Source organism: Coptis chinensis, chromosome 4 (assembly GCF_015680905.1).
Source record: "Coptis chinensis isolate HL-2020 chromosome 4, ASM1568090v1, whole genome shotgun sequence".
NCBI classification, from domain to species: Eukaryota; Viridiplantae; Streptophyta; class Magnoliopsida; order Ranunculales; family Ranunculaceae; genus Coptis; species Coptis chinensis.
In genome coordinates, this window is record NC_141459.1 from 93,765,106 (window position 1) to 93,784,873 (window position 19,768).

Here is a 19,768-nt window from a genome sequence, read left to right on the forward strand (position 1 = left end):
TTTAATATAATGTGGTTCTTTTCAAATTATGCGTTGATTCTTGTGTTAATCCCACCTTCCAAAATTGTTTGGGGGTGGTATTATTTCTTTTAGCATGGTTTTTATATGATCCACAATTTATTATGTAATTTTGCGATGATTGTTGGGAAGGTTGCCGATATTGGCATGGCTATGAGTAGATATTGTGGTAGGATGAAATCTCAATGAGTTAGGTAGTTACTATCCTAAATTCAACCTAAAAGATATTAGGTTTGTTTTGGAATAAAGAATAAAGGTTGTTTCCGTTTTCAGTTTTGGAAATATTTTGTTTCCGGCAATTGCCTTAAATTTTTTTAGCAACTTGCCAATTCGTTTTGGAAACTTAAACCCTATATAAACTTTCTTCATTCTCCACACAAAACCCATATATCTCACTTTCATCTCTCACCTTTCACTCCCAATTTTTCCTCTTTTATTCTTCACTTCAGCACTCAAGCTACCCGGAGCGCGACCTGTGCTTGCACCACCTGTAACTCGATTCAGTGAGGAGTGCGACCTGCACCCTACCCAAACCAAATCTGAGCGCGCCCCGCACCCAAAACACTATAACTCGAAATTCACTTGAGCACGACCCGCGCCCTACCCAGACCAAATCTGAGCGCTCCCCGCACTCTGACATCCGTAGGCACAAAAAATTACGATTTTTTGTGGGTTATTCCAGGATCGTTTGCAGTTGTTCTAGAGAGTAGTTTTGGGATGACAAGCCCTCGTATCATACCGGAACAGTCTTTTGAAAACTTGTTCCAAAGTGACACCTATGGTGCGTGGTTTCACGAAGTAATCATACAAGCAGGATGGCAATCTTTAATGGTAAGTTCTGATGAACTTTACTCTCCTGCACTTACCTCGTATTTTTATGACCATTGTAAATTCTTTTATCGTATGGATGGAGAACACGTGTTCTCTACCAGCATTTATGATGAAACAATGGAAATAACCAAGTTCTTGTTGGCTTTTGTTGTTGAGCTTCCTATGCCTGCTGAGATTCATGACCCATGGGGCTACATAGTTGATAATTTCTCTGCCTACAACTATGAGCTTTTGCATGAGAATTATGGGGCCGGCATTTTCCATGTAGAGGACCAGGGGACATATAACGTAGCCCTTGGTAGCTTGTCCCTTAATGTGGGCACGGTCATGTTCTTTATCATGCTAAACATATTAGGGGAGTGGCGTTTTTCTTCTGCGAATGACGCCACTTGCGACGTTTTCCTTGCTCTAGCTGAGGGACGCCTGCTATATGACCTTCCCAAGACATTAATGTCTAGTTTAGCACGAGCCAAGAGTGTCAGGCATAAGTACCTTCTTATGCCTATTTTAGTTTGACGTATTATGCTATGTTTCTTCCCTGTTTTTTGTGCCCGTTTCACGGATTGGGTTGGGGTCGACATTGTGAGACCTACCAATTGTATTATTCGATCTTTCCGTGCAATGACTTGGCAAGGGTGGAGGATACAACCTCATCAGGTTGCACCTTACACCCCATACGACCAAGTGGCACTTGACAGGTTAGCTATAGTAGATGATAAGTGGCGTGAAGCCTGACAAATCATCATGGCGTGGCAGGATGCGAAGGAACCTCATTTCTTTATAAAGGAGGATGAGGATGACGCTTAAGGGGGAGATACGGTAAGTTTTTAGTTCAGTTCGTGTCTGCTTATGTCCCAAGCAATTTAATTCTTATAACCCCATAACGGGTGGAACTCCTATAGATTGAGTTGCGTCTGTTTTTTCTTTTTATATTAGTATGTTTTAACCTTGTTTTGCAGATGTTCCAAAATTTCACGCGTTTCCATGGTATTTTTCTACCCTTTTTATTTCAATACTTTGAGGACAAAGCATGCTTCTTGTTTGGGGGGAGGGGGGGGGGGGGCATAGAAACATGTGTAATTAAGGCATCTGTTAGGATATAGATATATAGAATATGCACTTGTTTTCTAGTAAAAATTTAAAATTTTCAAAAATATAAATAAAAAGTTTATGCTATACACTTAGGAATATTGGTATTGTTTTCTTTCTCTATGCTCTCAATAATCTAGAAGTCTCACGTAGCTTATGCATGAGAATAGTTTTTAGAAACTTAGGTTAATATGTACGTAATAATCTCTACATCTATCTATAACTATATTACATGAGTATCTATGATTGTTTGACAGTAAGTTTCTGAAATCTAGGCTAGAGTACTTATTCTACAAATCCTGTGAGAATATAGCGTAAAGCCTTATATGAGCGAAACATTTGAGAATGACACAAGGGAGAAGTAAAATCCGGATAGATCGAGAAATCACACGTCCACTTGCTTGATCACTATACCATATCCTAAGCGAGAATTTAGGCCCTCTTTGGATCGATATAGCCAGAAATTCAAACCTATGAATTATTTTTTGCTAGTCGCCCCTCTGAGTCTTTCTTTAGCCTTTCATAAACCGCATATCCTTTATCCTATTATAAAAACAAAATAAAAAAAAAAAAAAAAAAAAAAATCCTATCCATTATTTGAATGAGTCTGAGAATAGAGATGAAGAATAGAAAAGAGGAAGACCTTTGAAATCAAGAATCTGTTAGTCGCTTCAAATAAGAAAAGAAAGTTTCCATCCAAATAAAAAACAAATAATAAACAAATAAAAAAAAATAAAGAGTTAGAACTCCAAAAATAGAATAAAAGGAGTCAAAAGCCAAAGAAAAAGAAAAATATGGCTAAGGATGGAAACAAAGTGTATAAGCAAAAGTAAAGAACAAGGTTTTCTCTAGTTACATAATATGAAGACTCAATTATCTCAGACTTGTCCTTTTTGAATATCCATTCCCTTCCTTCTTAAACAATCTCCTAATCCCCGCAACACCTAATAAAGACCTCTAGCTCAATTAAGAATAGGTTAGTGTGATAGTAAGTGGCAGATGTGTTTGATGGACCCCGGCTTCCTTGTGTGTCATTGAGATTGTAAGGTAAACTGTGCCCACTGCGCACTGGAGTAGCGAAACTTGAGCGGAAAAATCAGAGTAGTTTTTGTCTTGACATTTATGTGAGGACCTACTTAAAGACGCTATTCTGAGTTTTCATAAACGGACCTGCTAATGCATTTCATAGTATTACTCATTGTATATATGTTTATTCGTAGATGATTGATTATTATGAACATATTAGCTTAGTTTTCGACTTGATTATTCTGTATTCATTGCTAGTGAGATGTATAGATAATTGAGGCATAAAAAAGGAAACAATAGTTTTATTTCTTAGTCATTGTAGTATAGATGAAGTTTGTGAGTACCTTCACTGGAAAACTCTCATGAGGCTATAACTCGTCCACTAGGGAATTCCTAGTGGTTTAAGGCCTTGTTGCATATGGTAAATGCAATCGCACTCGGTGAAACGAGAGTAGTTAGAACTCCATTTTTGGTCACTTATTCTAATTTCTCATATTTGCTTGAGGACAAGCAAAATGCTGTTTGGGGGTGGTTTGATAAGAGCCCAAAACTGTAGTTTTAACCCCTTAACAATAATATTTTTAGACCAATTATGTGAGTAATAAATAAGAGTTAATGTTGATTACGTGTTTTTATGTATTTCAGGCATTGGAGTCGATTATGTGCAGAAATGTGTCACTTTTGCAAGATAAAGGAGCAAGGATTGGTTGCTAAGAAGTTCTGTGATTAAAGGCCAAGATTCAAGAAGAAAAAGCCTTTTTAAAGCCCAGTCAAAGCTGAAAAGTCAAAGTCAACACGGGCATAAACAGCGGACAAAAGTTAGTAGAACTTCCGAAGGCTGTATATTTGGACTTAGACCTCGGAATTGGGCCTACCTTATGTCAAAACGACCGGCTCGGAAAGAGCTTTCTAATGGTCTAAGCTTTGACCCAATCAGAGGAGCAAAAGTGGACAAAAAATCTGTTGAAGTGAAATCCAGCTGAAAAGACCTTTATGGACTGAAGAAATTAGGTTTTGGGCTCGATTTTCCGGCCCAAAACATGGCTCCTCAGCCCATGCACAAAAATGTGGATCTGGCCTCCTCCATTTAAAGATACAAGACTCAACTCTTAAGAAGATAGTTTTTAGGTAGTCATTAAGGAATAATTTTAGATCTAGTTTTAGACTCCATTAATTAGTTTCAATAGCTTGTTTTAGATCTAGTTTTTTACATTCCATTAATTATTTTTAGAACAAAGTGGATTATTATTTTAGAATCATATTTAGTTTTATAATAAAGTATTAATTTTTAATTTCAATTTAGTTTAGTGATTAAATTCTTATTTAGTTTTAGTATTGTTAAATTTATTTCTTAGTTGTTAATCATTTCTTAGTGTTAATTTAGTTTTGAATTCTTGATTAGTTCAAATTAGTAAAGTTAGAATCTTTATATCATGTCTTGTGTAATTTCGTATAGTCATGATAGTTTAATGACTCTAGTCTAAACCTCCATTAGAGGGGTTTGAGAAAGCGTTGATGAAAACTTGATTGAGTAGTGTAAAAATGGTTGTAAGATTCTATTCCACTCTAGAAGATAGTTGATTCGCCATGAGAATGGGTTGAACTTTCTCACATGCTAGTTATTATTTGGTAGAGATTGTCATGAATGATTAGGGATTAGAACAACTAATTCTTATCGTAAGAACGTAAAAATTGGATTACAACAATATATGCTAGTTTATTAAGTTGGATTCAAGGTGGAATCAAATTCCCCTAATTCTTTATCTAGATTCAAACTTTAGTATTTGAATTCCGTCATTTCGTTATTCGTATCTTGTTAGTATAATTTCCACCGTAGTATAATTTCCCGTATTACTCTCATTGACTTTGGATAAACTGATAATCTTAGTAAACACTAATTCTAAAGAACTAGGAGTGGAACAAATTCTCTACTCCACTTAGTGCAATAGCATTCGAGAGTAGAAAACTTTGATAATTAGAATCGAAAATAGTTTTAGTTTTACTTGCGTTGAGTCTCGTTACTTATGCATAGGTAAAACTATTGTTTTACGTACGTTTATCAATGAGTTAGTCTTCTCCCATAATAGAAAAATTCTACAGATATGGCGTGCAAACATTTATTGGTCGCCCGTCCTTTCAGTGCAGTCTGTAGTAAATTACATTGCTAAGTATGCTTCAAAATCTGAGCCTGCATCAAAAAGTTTCACAGAAACTTTACGAGAAATTGTTGAAGATCTTCGTCGTCCATGGCAGAATGCAAAATCTACTTTCAAGCGATTGCTTATGAAAAGTGTATCCAGAAGAGATATTTCTGCCCAAGAAGTAAGTCATTTGTTAATGGGGTACCCATTGGTATGATTATCAATTAAGGAAGTTTGTCCTTTTAAATGTAAGTGAAAAGAACATGTTAGCATCAACTTTATGTCGTAGAAGAAGGAACGACGATGAAGAGATTGTTGGAACATATCCAAGCTTTGTAGGAAGATGTATGCAGTGACCTCCTTGCTATGAAAATACATCCCTCCTCGATATGGTGAAAAGACACTACTTTGATCGGAAGAGTTGGCACACTTTTCGAGCTAGTGCAATTGTGTGTTTGGTTCCACAACTGGATGGTGACATCCAACCAAACACTAAAAAATGGGAATCATTTTGTCGTCAACAAGTCTTGACTTATCACCATTTTTAGAGTATGGAAGAAGCAAAAGGAGATTTCATACTATGGTCAGAAAGGTACATTGACTTGGGCTTCAGAAAACACCAATCAATAATTTTTCCTGAACCTGTTGATGAAGAATTCAAAGATGATATTGAGATAGAGAATGATATGGAAGACCTATTTTGAAATGAATGGATGATGGCAGCAACAATGGGGCCCTTGTTTGTCCCTCGGGAGAATGTCGAATTAGGAAGGCGAGACTTTGATACTTCACACAATTGAGCTGAAGGTTTATATCGATATCCAAACATGGAGAGTGAAAGAAAATGTGTGCATACTTTGTGCAGTGGAGAAGAAGTTAACATTGAACCTCTTATTGTAACCCTTGATGAACTGTCTCCTAAACAAAGAGTGGCACATGATATGGTTATTCAAGCACTAGAATGTCGAGGGTGCATTCGTATGATAGTTTGTGGTGGTGCAGGCACGGGGAAGTCCACTCTCATAAATGCAATTGTGCATTCAATTACTAGATTTTTTAGATCAGCCAAAGCAGTATGTGTCATGGCTCTAACTAGAGTTGCTGCTTTTAATATTGGATGTGCAACCATACACCATGAACTTTCCATCAGAACTGAACAAAGATATGAATGAAATGTTTCAAAAAAATTTAAATCTTTTGAAGGTGATCAATGTCAGCGTATGCAAAAGGACTTTAAAGACACCAAACTCATCATTATTGATGAATATAGTATGTTCGGAACATCTATGCTTGCGAATATTGACCGTCGTTGTCGAGATATTTTTGGGCCTAACGAGCCATTTGGTAATATCTTTATTCCCGTTGTTGGTGATATGCGTCAGTTACCTCCTGTATGCGATATGGCATTGTATAAAGGAGGTGGGAATCCTCAGCAACTATATGGTGGACTTATGTACTCTTTTTTTGATAAATGTGTTCGGTTATCCACTACTACATAAATACACATTAGCCACGGTATGTTATTTGGTATATACCACTGTTCCCATAATAACAGTGGTTTATACTCATTTCCCACGGTACAAAACACTTTCCTAGTTTTGGAACAAACAAATACCACTGATTTTGTGAAACAGTGGTATATAATACTCCATATACCACGGTACTATCAAATACAACCTAATATTTTTTGTTGTATTCATATACCCAACTGTTTCTGTGAAAACAGTGGTTTATATTTTTGGCAAAATTACAGCTACCGTGGATAAAGCGATTTCTGAACAAAAAAAAACAAAGGAAAAAAAGGAAGACTCGCACTAGAACTCCCTGTTCCACTTCTATCTCTCCGTAATTTCTGCCACCAGGGTTCACGATTTGAGAGATGTTGCAATTCACAGTGATGTAATGCGTAAAGTTATCTCTACTGTGAGGATGTTGCAGATCGAGGCTTTTGAATCAAGTGGGAAAAACCATAAAAACAAAAAATGTTTCTGGCGATCTCATCAGACCAACAAATTCATAAAGTAAAAAGGTTTCTTCCTCTTACTTCTCTCTTTGGCTCTTTTGCAACAACATGTTTCCCTTTATTTTCTATCTCTTGCAACTAATGACAACCAATTTGTTTAATCATCTTCAAAATCCTCTTTGCCGAAAAGGATTGTGAGGTTTAATTTATCAATTTCATTTGATTCTGTGTGTATCTATGCGATTGAATTTTCAATTTGGGTGTTTGGAATTGGAGTTAGATTTTGGTATGTTATTGATGTTGTTGAACTTATGATTTTTGGATTTTTTATTATATTGTTAACCCCTTGGATTTAGATTTACTAGTTTTTGTTTAATCAAGGTTCAAGTACGTTGATAAGTTTGTGTATTTGGATTAAATGTTTGACTGTATGCTCAATTTGACTGTGGGATGTCTAAACTCTAAAGTGTTGCAAGATGTTTGTTTTAGTTTGGATTATTCGTTCGAGCTCATTTGGATTTGAAGGTTTTCGGTTGCATTCCATTTGTTATAAGTTGGCAGCCTATAGAAGGCTAGCACTCGATCCTGTTACTGGAAAGAGAATCCAAATACATAATAGCCCAAGAATACGCCGTCAACGTAAACCCATAATCAGTAACAACATAACCAATAGCACCACCCAAAATAATAACCAAACTACCAAACGTCAACTCAGATGGACAGGGCTATTTTCGGAAGGCAGTATCAGCAATAGCAACTAAAAGTGGTGTCAATGATCTTAACACAATAAATGTATCGACATTGGCGTGACAGAGTAGATTAGTGTTAGTGAATATAGCCAGGTAGAAAACAGTGGCAGCAGGTAGGAATTTCTTGGCAGTTTCGAAAGTGAATGGGTCGTGATATAAGAAGCCTAGTTTGCCTAGAATGTTGACACCTAATGCTGATGTTAAGTATTGGAGGGCAGTTAATAGGCCTGGGAAATTGAATTTTGTGATGGCATATTTGTTGATTACGGAAAGTAGGCTTGAGCAGAGGGCGTAGCCGAGGACTAGACTACTTGTTGCGTAGTATTGTTTTGATGCATCTATTTGGATTGAAGGCATTGAGAGGAAATGTGAGGGAACCCTAGAAAATTGGGGGGAATGTTTGTAGAATTGAGATTTGAGATTGAAGTGAACAGAGGGAGAAAGAGAGAAAGGTTTTATTATGAATGAATCATTTATGCTATTTTGCACTTTTTTATTTGCAGGGGAAATTAATACGATTCATCCCACGGGTGAGATGTGTCGACTTGAAGGGTGGAAATGCAAAGCATGAAGCATCAACCTTTGGATACCATCTTGATATCCGTTATTGGGTGAAACTGCTGAACATACACCGTTTGATTAGTGAGAAAAAGTGCTCCTTGTTTATATATTTTGTTGTGGTGTTGGAACAAGTTTCTTTTTGCTATCTTTTTTCATAGGATAACATCTACTTAGTTTCTTTGGTTGATACAGACTCCCGTAGGTTTTCACCACTCCAGATCAGAGCCACAGAAGAGACATCGGGTTTTGTTGAAGTTGGAGAGGTGTTCTTGGACATAAAGGAAAAGGTAAATGCCACCTTATTTTATTGATCTTATATCTTTCCGTATGGAAGAATAGTAGAATAATAATGTTTGTATTTCACCATGGGGGACTTGGTCACTCATTGATCATCTATTCATCCCTCTATTTTTAAACATGTATCTAAATCTTTTCACCAATATTAGTTCAGCTTTTTGCCGACTCTAAACTAACCTTTCTACAATCATTAATAGTGGGAGGCGGTTGAAAACAAATCCACAGTACTTATCTATGGAGGTGGGGCTGTACAGAGGTATAAAGGCAATGAATGAAAAGAGGATACCTATGAATACTGATTGAATCAGTTGGACACTGTCTCCCATTTTAAGATTTGAGAGTGGATTGGTTCAACAATTAATAATAACAAGATTATGTTGAATTGAATAATTGATTGAGTAGCGCCCTACTGGGAATGGTTGTATTTTTGTTAGTGAGGACTGAGGAGAAAACAAGATAATAATAAATGAGCTGCTTTTTTCCCACCGAAAATGGATTGGACTTTTTTTAGACCCCAACGTCCAACCCAACCAGCACCCCCTGTTGTTTGGAAGTGAGTCATCATAGTTTTGCCCAATGATGATATATTAATTTGAGTAGTGGTACTTTTGATTTGATTCTCTTCTGGGGGCGTAGGGATACGGTAAAAATTCTCTTTTGAGCACTCTAGACCCTATGGCCATGTTCTCAGATTGACACCGCCCCAAGCCTCCAACTATGCAAAATATATGTTGCATCTCGTCTTTGAAAATGGAAATGTTCACATACATGGAGCTTTCGCATTATTCTATTTCTCTTTACTTCTCATGACACACTTGACTTGGTACGACTAAAAAAAATGTTACATATTTTTCACATACTATTTTTCTCTTTATTTATCGACCAATAATATGTTTTCAATCGGGCCTCACCACTTCTACCTTTGCGGTCGATAGACTTCGCTTCAAATTGGTATTTCTTCTCATCCCCTCTTTCTCTCCATTTATATATATAACTTATGTTAAATTCGGTAGGAGACTTTGTCGATTTATTAGAGTCGCGGACGCCGAAAGCCAATGGTTCTCGTCTTTGCAATTCACGGATGAACTTGATGTCGCTTTGCCGCTATTTCTAACCTTCCTTATATTTCCTTAGCTTCTCTGGTAAAAAACTTACGTGACCCCACCCCCCTTTTTTTTTTTGTTCAGGACCAAAATGTCAATGACACTATTGAGGGTAGCATACGTAAAAGAGATTTCATCTCATCTGTAATAATAACGGAGGGGAGAAATACTCATGGCAAGGTTTATTATTTTTCTTCAATCTCCTTTATATTATTTTATATATAACGTTAAGCTTAAAAGCCTTTAAGACCTTAAGCCATATTCGATTTTTGTTCCATGTGCAGATACAAGCCATGCTAGGGGGGAAGAAGCAGGGTCTATGAACAAAATGGTAGCATACTAGCAGGTAGTCCTTGGATTTTCGTACTGTTTAATATTATCTCAATCACTCAATGTTTAAATGTGATCAATCTAAAACCTGTCCCTTCTAATCAGCTCATTATACGAGGAATGCTAAGGATAGCCTCTTCAACTCGAGGGTTGGAGCTACATTATTTAAATACACTATTATGCGAAGTAGTAGAACAAAATAACTAGTGTGATCAATGTATGAAATGGTAATGAATAACTAGTTATGTTTGAAGGTAAAAAGTTGTATGTTCTAAATATACAATGAGTCGTTGATATAAGAATCTAACTGTTTTTGATATCTGAATTGAGTGTTGTGCTCAGAAAGGCCGCAATAGGCACAAGGAGTCTATCACCAAGCCATTTGTCGGGCCGCTACATGCCATGTTAGGTCACTGCAGGCTTTCGTCGGGCTACCACAAGCCGCAATGAGCTTTAATATATCCATGCCTATTTTATTAACTTATTGTTTTATTTCCCGCGTAATTAATTGGTTGTTAGAATAGTAGTGAGATAAGTATATTAATGACATGCCATTATCATAGGTTCTCTTGCGCTAAATACTTCTTTTGTCTAGGTTGAATAATAATATATATATATGGTACGTTTACTCGAGAATTCGAGAAAAATCTCGAATAAGTAGAAGTGAAGTGACATACTAGGTAGAATACCGATTCAAGGTTGAGAATCGGTGAGGGAACGTTACATAGTTAGAACGAGAGTGAGGAACCTATACTGCCTTCCTCATCGGAAACGGCTTAATCCATCCCCATAGATCCCTACCCGAATAGGGGAACTACGATTGGCTTGATCCCTAAATGGGTACGTAGGCAGCCACCCGGCTCAGCCGCTTCCATAGGAAAACCCTCACCCCTTGTAGTAAGAAAATCGGTTGTTCAAGTTATTTTATTTCTAGTTAATTCTAGTACAATTCATTTGCCTACGTGTTAAGCATGATAGAAATCTTGTGAGTATGAATTATATTGAATGCTAATGTTTTTCTTGAGAGTATGTTAATCAATGCACTTACGAGGATTTAATAAGGAAACGGTAAGTGGTATTAAGAAGCTAAAGGTATGTGTTAACCTCGTCTTTTGTTTCAATTTCATTTCAAGTGGATTGTTATATATTGACTACGTATCCAACGCTAAGCGTTGGAGTATCTTCACAAGTGCTCCCATAAGACAAGAAAAGGCGTACGGGTAAATTAAGAACAATTTAACGTGAAGCGCACTCGGATTGGCTAAGGCGGTTCTTTTAGCTCTTTCTTGTTTATAAATTTATTCATTTAAGTTGTTTTGTAATAATTTAGTATTTCTTTATTGTCTTTAATAATGAATCCATATTAGGATGCATCCATTAGTTAGAAACTATGACATGGATTAGCCAATTAGGAAAGACCGATCCGGGTATGAGATTTGTTTCGGCTTGCAGCCTACTTGATTTAACCGGCATTTGTCGAGATGGTTAAGTAGCCGGTGCCACGAATCAATATCTTTAGTAGTTGGGTTTTATGGTTGAGGTTTTAATATAATAAATGGAAGTGTATTATTTAATTTTCAGGTTAGGACAGGTTGTAGATTTATGAAAGGTTAGAAATACGAGAGGAGACTCACTTAATTTTTATTTTTTTAGAACGCCATGTTCAGAGGGGGTTTTATATTTTAGTTATAGTTTGGACTCGTGTGAATCAAATCCGCTCACGTCTTGGTTTATTAGATTGTTGAATATTCAGATTGAGCTATTTTACCTGAATATTCAATTGTTTGAAAAACCGGGGCGCTACAGTTTGTAACAAACCTTGCTCACTTAGGACTAATAACTTTGGCTGATTTATATTGTTTAGGAATACGTTTGTATTTTAATTTCTTTTGTTGGCAGCTTTGTCGGCAGCTTTGTTGGTTGTTCGTGAACATTTGGATGTGGACAAAATGGTATGGTAAATTATTGTTTACTTCTATTTTGGTGACCTATTTACTTTATTTTGTTTAAACTAATGTTGCATTAGGTTGGTATGTTTTTCAGGTGGCTCAAGTTCAACTCACTGGAGCATACTCTTTCAGTTGTCAGATGTTGAATAACCTACATCATAAAGGTTAGTTTATATATACATGTCCTAGTGTTGCTCATAATTCTTACCCAATCAAAGACCAAGACTTTGCTAGAAGCTTATAACTACTTCAGTCGCTTAAGTATTTAACTCATAGATGATTGGTCATTGGTAGTGTGTTAGTTCCCTGATTTATGGTGGTATTTCTAGTTCAGTTTTTTTGTACCAAGGAGATATTCATTTTCTTTGTGTTTTCATTTTTCAGCACTTCCACAATTTACAAGTGCCTTTACAAGTAAGTTCCCCATCATATTTGACAAGTGTTGTTTTTTTTATTACTTGTTTTCTTTTCTCTTGCATATATATTTGAGAAATTTCATAAAAAAACATTCTATATGGCCATTATGTACTGAAGGTGAGGTTTGTACTGGGCATGGTTACTTAGAGCTCCTTAAGATTGATAAGCGACTACACCTTAGTTGTTTCGTTCCTACTTTTCAGTTATGACCTTTGATGGGATCATGTTTTGTATATGTGGACAATCAGTTGTACTACATTTGCGTTTAAACTAAGGTTCACTAATTCACTTGTATGTATATCTTAATTGGACTTATTAAATGGGATAGATGGTTGCGCAAACGAAGTGCTCTCTCTCTCTCCCCCATATACATGTTCCCTTTATAAAGGTATTAGTGACCCATGCCAAGCACTACAGACATTGTATTTTAGTCCAAATAGGACAATATATTTCTTTATACATTTCAACCTTGAGATGGAGTAGACTATTGCGAAGTACTAGTGCAAGGTTGCATATTGGGGGGGTAGTTGCATTATTTTTCATTACATTATTTGTCAGTACATAGGGCACGTACCAACCTGGTGATACAGAGTGGGTATTATGTAACGAAGTTTATGACGACGGAAATAATGGAAGCTTGTTTAGATAATTTTTTTTAGGGTATTTTAGACTTTGGTCCTACGCATAGTTGGTTTATTATCTCTATTTTGTGTTACTCTTCATTATTTAGTTATTATATACTTTTTTTATCTTTGATCATGCAGATGACAAATCTATCCCTCAAAGATACATACACACAAGAGGAACTTGATGTTGTTCGACTTGAAATTCTTAGATTCATCCAGCATAATGGAGCGTTCGAGCCAAGCATCGAGTCTTAGCTAGGTTTTTAGCTAAGTTTTGACCCTTTCCAGTTAAGGTGTGGTGTTTGGTCTCACCATTTTTTTTTAATATTTTAGATAGAACAAATAGATTGTTTTTTTTATTGATGCAACAAGTTAGGTCATTATTATTTTGATATAACAAGTAAATTTGGATGTTTCTTTCATTATTGATGACTCAAAAAAGTTCAAAATTCTTTTAGCAATTCAATGTCTTTGTGTTGGATGTGTAAATTTATTTCTTTTGTTTGTGTTGCATTATGAATTGTTTATCTGAGTAATGTGTTTTTAAATCCAGTGTGGATATATATGGTGAAAATGGCAAGGTTACAGGTTAAATGAATATGATTAGAATCAAATAATTAGGGGTTTAAAAAAAAAAAAAAAAAAAAAAAAAAAAAAAAAAAAAAAAAAAAAAAAAAAATTAACCCAGGTATAAGAACCGAGGTATAAGCAGTTTATATAACCCACGGTTTGTAATGACTATACACCACGGTTTGATAAGAACCGAGGTATAATCAGTTTATATAACCCACGGTTTGTATCCAACCGTCGTATATATCATCACTGTTTCCCACGACTTGTAAATATAAGAGCAAACTTTTCGGACTATTAACCACGGTTTGTAAATCCTAATACCACTGTTTTACTCAAAACCGTGGTATATAAGAGGTACTTTTTCCCACGGTTTTGTTAGAAGTATTTGTCACGGTGGTTGTTACCACGGTATGAAAACAGTGGCTAAAGGCTTTTTACCACTGTAAATAACAGTGGTATATGAGCTTTTCAACAAGCAGGGTATAGGCAAGCATTGTTCCGGGAAGTATTGATGAGACTCAGTGATGGAACATCCACAATCGATGTCTGGAAATTATTTCTGACTAGAGACTTTTCCTCACTCAGTGCGGAAGAAATTAACACCTTCAAATATGCTTTGCATCTATTTCCGACCAAGCAAGCTGCACATGATTACAATCTTAATCGACTAATTGAGCTTGGAAAACCTTTTGCTCGAATTGTATCAAAAAATAATTGTGATACTGCTTCTAGGGCTTTGTCTGATGATGCGAAAGGCTTGGAAAAAGTTTTGTGTTTATCAGTTGGTGCACGTGTTATGCTTCAATCAAACATTGCCACACATAATGGTCTGGTTAATGGTGCAATGGGCATTATTATGGATATTGTCTATGCAAATGGTTGCAAATCACCAGAAGATATTCCTCTTGCAGTCATGGTTGACTTTGATAACTACCATGGTCCTAAGTTCCATCCAGATTCCAATATAATACCAATTGCTCCACAAACAACTCATTGGAAGACAAATTATACTTCATGCCAAAGAACTCAGATTCCTCTAGTTTTGTGTTGGGCTATAACAAGTTATAAAAGCCAAGGGCTCACTTTTGATCAGACTGTGGACTGTGGTAGATATTGGTGAAATAGAAAGCCTCAGTTTGATATTTGTTATTTTGTCACGTACTAGAAAGTTGTGTGATCTAGCATTTAGCCCTATGTTCACTTTAGATAAACTGCAAAGAATTGGAAGATGTGCTGGTCTTAAAGGCTGATTACAAGAGGAGAGCCGTTTGTTTCACATGTCCACTACAAGCATTAGTTGAAACTACACTTATCTTGAGATTTTGTTTATATTCTCGGTATGTTAATTCGTGATTGCATCTTATAGTTGATTCATCTATATGTACCTTTAAACATCTCTAAAGTTAGACAAAATATGTTTCTTATAATATCATAATTGAATCTTAAGTAGGAGGTCGCACATATTGGTTTTCCATAGTTTGACACTTACTAATGTGTTTTCTAATGTTTTTTATTATCCTTTTTTTATTTCCTAATGTAAGGACTCGACAAATACCAACCATGAAGAACATTTTTGACACTTGCTAATGTATCTCGTCTATTCCTACTGGACTTTGATTCACCTCCACCCGCCATCTTCTTTAAGCTTGATTACTAGTGTAAATCTGCACCATATGTTTAGGTGCAACTGCATAGTGAGAGCTCTGTAATGAAACAATCTGTATAGTCTTACGCGTATTTTGTATGTTATATGTATTATGTTTTTGAACTTATAGGATGTAAATTGTTATGTATTTTTGTTTTTGGATTGTTTTATAAAAGTCGAAAGCAGGTATGATGTGGAGATATGATTTACAGAGGAGACTATAAAAAAATATATATATAAATGGGGAAAAAACAAGGTTGATGTACAACTAATTTGATTTTAGTTTTAGTAATGTCATGCGATGTTTGGTTGTTGTTACAATTACGTACATTAGACTTATTTTGTTAATTAATATGTTTTTTTGCATTCTTAAATTTGTGTTATCGTGTGACAATTTAATAGGTCGAACTTTTAAGTATATTGTTCTAACATAGTTTGGAAACTATGTCAAAAAAATAGAATATTTTGAAAAGAATCGGGTATTATAGATTATTCATGACATAGTCTAGAAAAAATAAACAGAGAAGTAATGATGTGAAATCCAATTGAATTTTTTCATTTACGGATAAAAAAATATTAAATTTATAGCCACAAAATTGCATACTAGACTATCAGTACAATAACCACATTAGTAATTGCTGAGACTGTTAAAGGGATTTGGGACATGATAAAATAAAAATTTCTCATTATGTAGAGTTGGGTTTAATTGGCAAAAGGAATTTGGGACATGATAAAATAAAAATTCTCTCATTATGTAGAGCTGGGTTTAATTATGCCAAAGTGGCACTCTAGACTTATGATTGTTTTTCTAACTTCAAAGCGTTTGAGTAATAGGGTTACATGGTTGGGCTAATTTTAATAGAACATAGTAATTCAATCTTTTTAGAACATAGTATTTCAATTTTTTAATTGAACATATATGATTTACGTGGTTTGCCTAATTTTTTATCTGAAAATTTTGAATTTTTTTCAAAGTCATTTAATTTTCAGGGAATGACTCTCAAGAACAAAACTGTTGAAAAAGTAACTCTCAAGGACACCTTTTTTTTCGTAACTCACAAGGACCAAGTAGATGAAAGGTCAAGTATACCCTTGACGCGAAATAAAAAATGGATCGGGTAGATGAAATGTCAAGTATACTCCTAACGCGAAATAATTAACGGCCCGGCCCAGACAAAACGACCCGGTGTATTTAGTATGAACATTGAATGTTCATAGTCCTTGGGTATGAACATTCAATGTTCATAGTCATTGGGTATAATGTCAAGTATACCCCTAATGAGAAATAATTAACGGCCCGGCCCAAACGAAACGACCCGGTGTATTTAGTATAAACATTCAATGTTCATAGTCATTGGGTATGAACATTGAATTTCATACATGAACATTCAATGTTCATAGTCCTTTGGGTATGAACATTCGATTTTTATAGTCCTTGGGTATGTACATTCGATGTTCATAGTCCTTTGGGTATGAACATTAATTGGGTATGAACATTCAATGTTCATAGTCCTTTGGGTATGAACATTCAATATTCATACATAAACATTGAATATTCATACATAAACATTCAATGTTCATAGTCCTTGGGTATGAATATTGATTGGGTATGAACATTCGATGTTCATAGTCCTTGGGTTTGGGTATGAACATTCAATGTTCATACATCAATATATTATATAAGGGACATTCACCTATTTGGATATGAACAATCATTGTTCATACACCAGCAGAAGGTATGAACACTCATTATTCATAGTAAAATGACAGAAAGGGTAAAATCGAAAAATATTTATTTTAAATCTGGGCCATTTGTCCTTGAGAGTTATTTTCACGAAAGGGTATAACTAGCATTTAAAAAAAAATAAAAGGGTCTGGCCAACTTATTTTGTCCTTTAGGGTTCTTAATTTTGAAATAGTGGGTTTGTGAGTTACTTTTCCCCAAAATTTGTCCTTGTGAGTTGCTCACAAAAAACAGTGTCCTCTAGAGTTACTTTTTCCCCAAATTGGTCCTCTGGACTATTTTCTTGTTTAATTTTAGTCCATATGTGCTGATAAATTTTTTAATTAAATAATAATTAATTTAACCAGTGAGATTTTTGTAATTAATTATTAAATTAAAGAATATAATTTATAATTAACGAAATGATATGCTCTGCTCACCCCCCACAGCAATGCAGTATACTAGTAAAAAAAGTGTGACTCTTGGTCACTTTTTTATACCACATGCAAAACGTGTGTCGTTCGTCCTCTATATAAGACACAACACTTCATTCGCGTTCCTCATTTCTGCATTACAAAACTGACGAATCTCAAAAGCTTTCGACACTTCTCTCCGAAATTCCTTTCTCTTAGATTTCGAAGGTAACCAACCTACAAAAAAAAAATTATTTACTGATTAAGATTCATTTACTAATTTTAGTTCGATCGGATTAAGGTAATGATCAGATTTGTGCATGTATTTTGAATTAGTAATATTTTTACTAACTCCTTTTAGATATGATATTGATCTTATGTTTTTTTTTTTGTATTATATGTTTGTCTTTATATTTGTATCATGATATTTTTTATTCTAATTCGAATAAAGAAATTGATTTGCATGGTTTTGCAATTAGGGTTGGTGTGTTACCGGCTTCATTTTTTTAACAGTCACTTTTATATCTACTCATTTGTTTACCCAGCATAAGTGCGTAGCACTTTTTTTTTTTTGATAATACCATATATATTACTAATACCATCAAACCAAAACAGGGATTAACTTGTCTTGCAGGATACAAAGAGGAAGCTGATCCATTTGCGGCTTATGGAAAGCCCATTGTGCAAGCAAATGTGCCTCTCCATTAGACCTCCTATTGATCCACTTAAACTTACAGAAAGCAAAATTAGAGCTTAACTTTACTACATAGTCTCGCAAGCTCTCAGACTTCCAAGAACATGTCTGGCCATTAAGAGCCTTAGTGACCTCTAAGCAGTCCCCTTCTATGTACACAACAGTCCACCCATGAAGCTTCGCAAGTCCTAGTGCCATCTCAGCAGCCACCATCTCTGCTTCCTCTGCAGACTTTGCTTGGAACCTTCTAGTACCTGCCCCTACTACTTTGCCTTCTGAGTCCCAGGCTATAGCACCAGCAGCTGCTTCCCCTGACATAACCTGAAAGGCAGCATCATATCTAATATTAATACAATCATTTGGAATAACAGGGAACAAAGAATTTAACTCAAAATTGTTTTGATTAAAGTAATTTTCAGAGGGGATAGAGTTCTCATTCTGCATTTTGGTAGTGGCAAAACCCTTGTAGCAGTTGCAGGCCTCCATCTCACTCCTTCTGAGAATTATTTCCCTATTAGGGAGCCTCTGTTCAAACTTGGCTTCATTCCTAGTTTTCCAGATGTTGTATAGGAGATAACAAGCCTGGACTCCTGCCTGGGCTATATGTTGGCTCTTATTATTGCTCCAACTTATGAATTTGGAGATCCAATCCTTAGTGTTGTTCCTACCCTGAATCTCCATTCTTAACCCCAAGCTTGAAGTGAACCACAAATTTCTGGTCTAATCACATTCAAAAAACAGATGGTTTTCTGTTTCCAGACTAGTGTTACACAGGGGACAAGAAAAGTCCCCCTCCATCTTCCGAGAAGCCAACCTATCTCCCATAGGTAAGGCATTCATATAGGCTTTCCATATGAACATTTGAATGTTGGCTAGTATTTTGGCTTTCCAAAGAAGCTTTACTGTTTTAGTATTGAAACTAGAACTCTGTCCTTCACCACTATCTTTGGCTAGGTACTTGTGTATAGATTTCACAGTCAATCTCCCAGACTTCTCTCCACTCTAGATCAGCCTATCCTTGCCAAGACCCAGAGGTCTGATCATAATATCTTTGATTCTTGCCACAAGGAAAGGATGAAAGAAGCAGCCTTGTAGCTTGGCCTCATCCCATCCAGTTCTATCCTCCAGAAAAAGGTCAGCCACATGAAGTCCTTCAAGTCTGGGATCCTCCACCCCTAACTCTCTCAGAGTCTGAGGTTTTCCATTGCAGATCACCCAAGGGTCATCTAAAACGGAGGTGGAGTTACCACTATGGATGCTCCAGACTATCCCTCCACTTATGAGATTGAAAGTGTTATGGATACCTTTCCAAAAGTAAGAGGCATGCCCAGGAGGTTTCCAGACATCCCCTATCCAGTTTTTACTATATATACTAGCAAGAGTTTTTGTCCAAACAGATTCAGTATCTGTAGCAGCTTTCCAAGGGAGCTTGGCTAGCATTGCTACATTTATATCCCTCATCTTTCTAAACCCCAACACTCCTTCAGGTTTAGTTTTACATAACTTGTCCCACCCAATGGTGTGGACACTGTTAGAATTTTCAACACCATGCCAAAAAAAATCTCTGCATGCTTTGTCTATTTTGTTGCAAGTAGACATGGGGAGCATATAGGTAGACAT

General features: G+C 35.8%; 2 protein-coding genes, 1 long non-coding RNA gene and 1 pseudogene across 5 annotated transcripts in view; 3 read left to right on the plus strand and 1 right to left on the minus strand.

Moving 5' to 3' along the window:
- Positions 1-6,781: 6,781 nt before the first annotated feature.
- LOC147505773 (uncharacterized) lies at positions 6,782-13,522 on the plus strand. Of its 2 annotated transcripts, none has more exons than XR_015193465.1 (9): positions 6,782-7,134; positions 8,321-8,428; positions 8,571-8,665; positions 9,863-9,958; positions 10,063-10,124; positions 12,008-12,060; positions 12,152-12,221; positions 12,442-12,471; positions 13,239-13,522. It is a non-coding gene; the product is annotated as an uncharacterized LOC147505773 (long non-coding RNA). The 2 variants fall into 2 exon arrangements; XR_015193464.1 differs by having other exon boundaries at positions 6,790-7,134; positions 8,321-8,459.
- On the minus strand, positions 6,833-8,326 carry LOC147505774 (GDP-fucose transporter 1 pseudogene; annotated as a pseudogene). Its single transcript, XR_015193463.1, has one exon. The product of XR_015193463.1 is annotated as a GDP-fucose transporter 1 pseudogene (transcript).
- A 662-nt stretch (positions 13,523-14,184) lies between the features above and the next one.
- Positions 14,185-14,793, plus strand: LOC147505775 (uncharacterized). The gene has a single exon (XM_086605627.1). The coding sequence runs from the start codon at positions 14,185-14,187 to the stop codon at positions 14,791-14,793; it is 609 nt and encodes a 202-aa protein (XP_086461753.1).
- A 2,814-nt stretch (positions 14,794-17,607) lies between these two features.
- Positions 17,608-19,768, plus strand: part of LOC147505776 (uncharacterized) — a 34,357-nt gene continuing 32,196 nt past the window's right edge. The window contains exon 1 of the transcript XR_015193469.1: positions 17,608-17,682. The gene's annotated coding sequence lies outside the window, so the exon portion shown is untranslated. The remainder of the gene's footprint in view (positions 17,683-19,768) is intronic.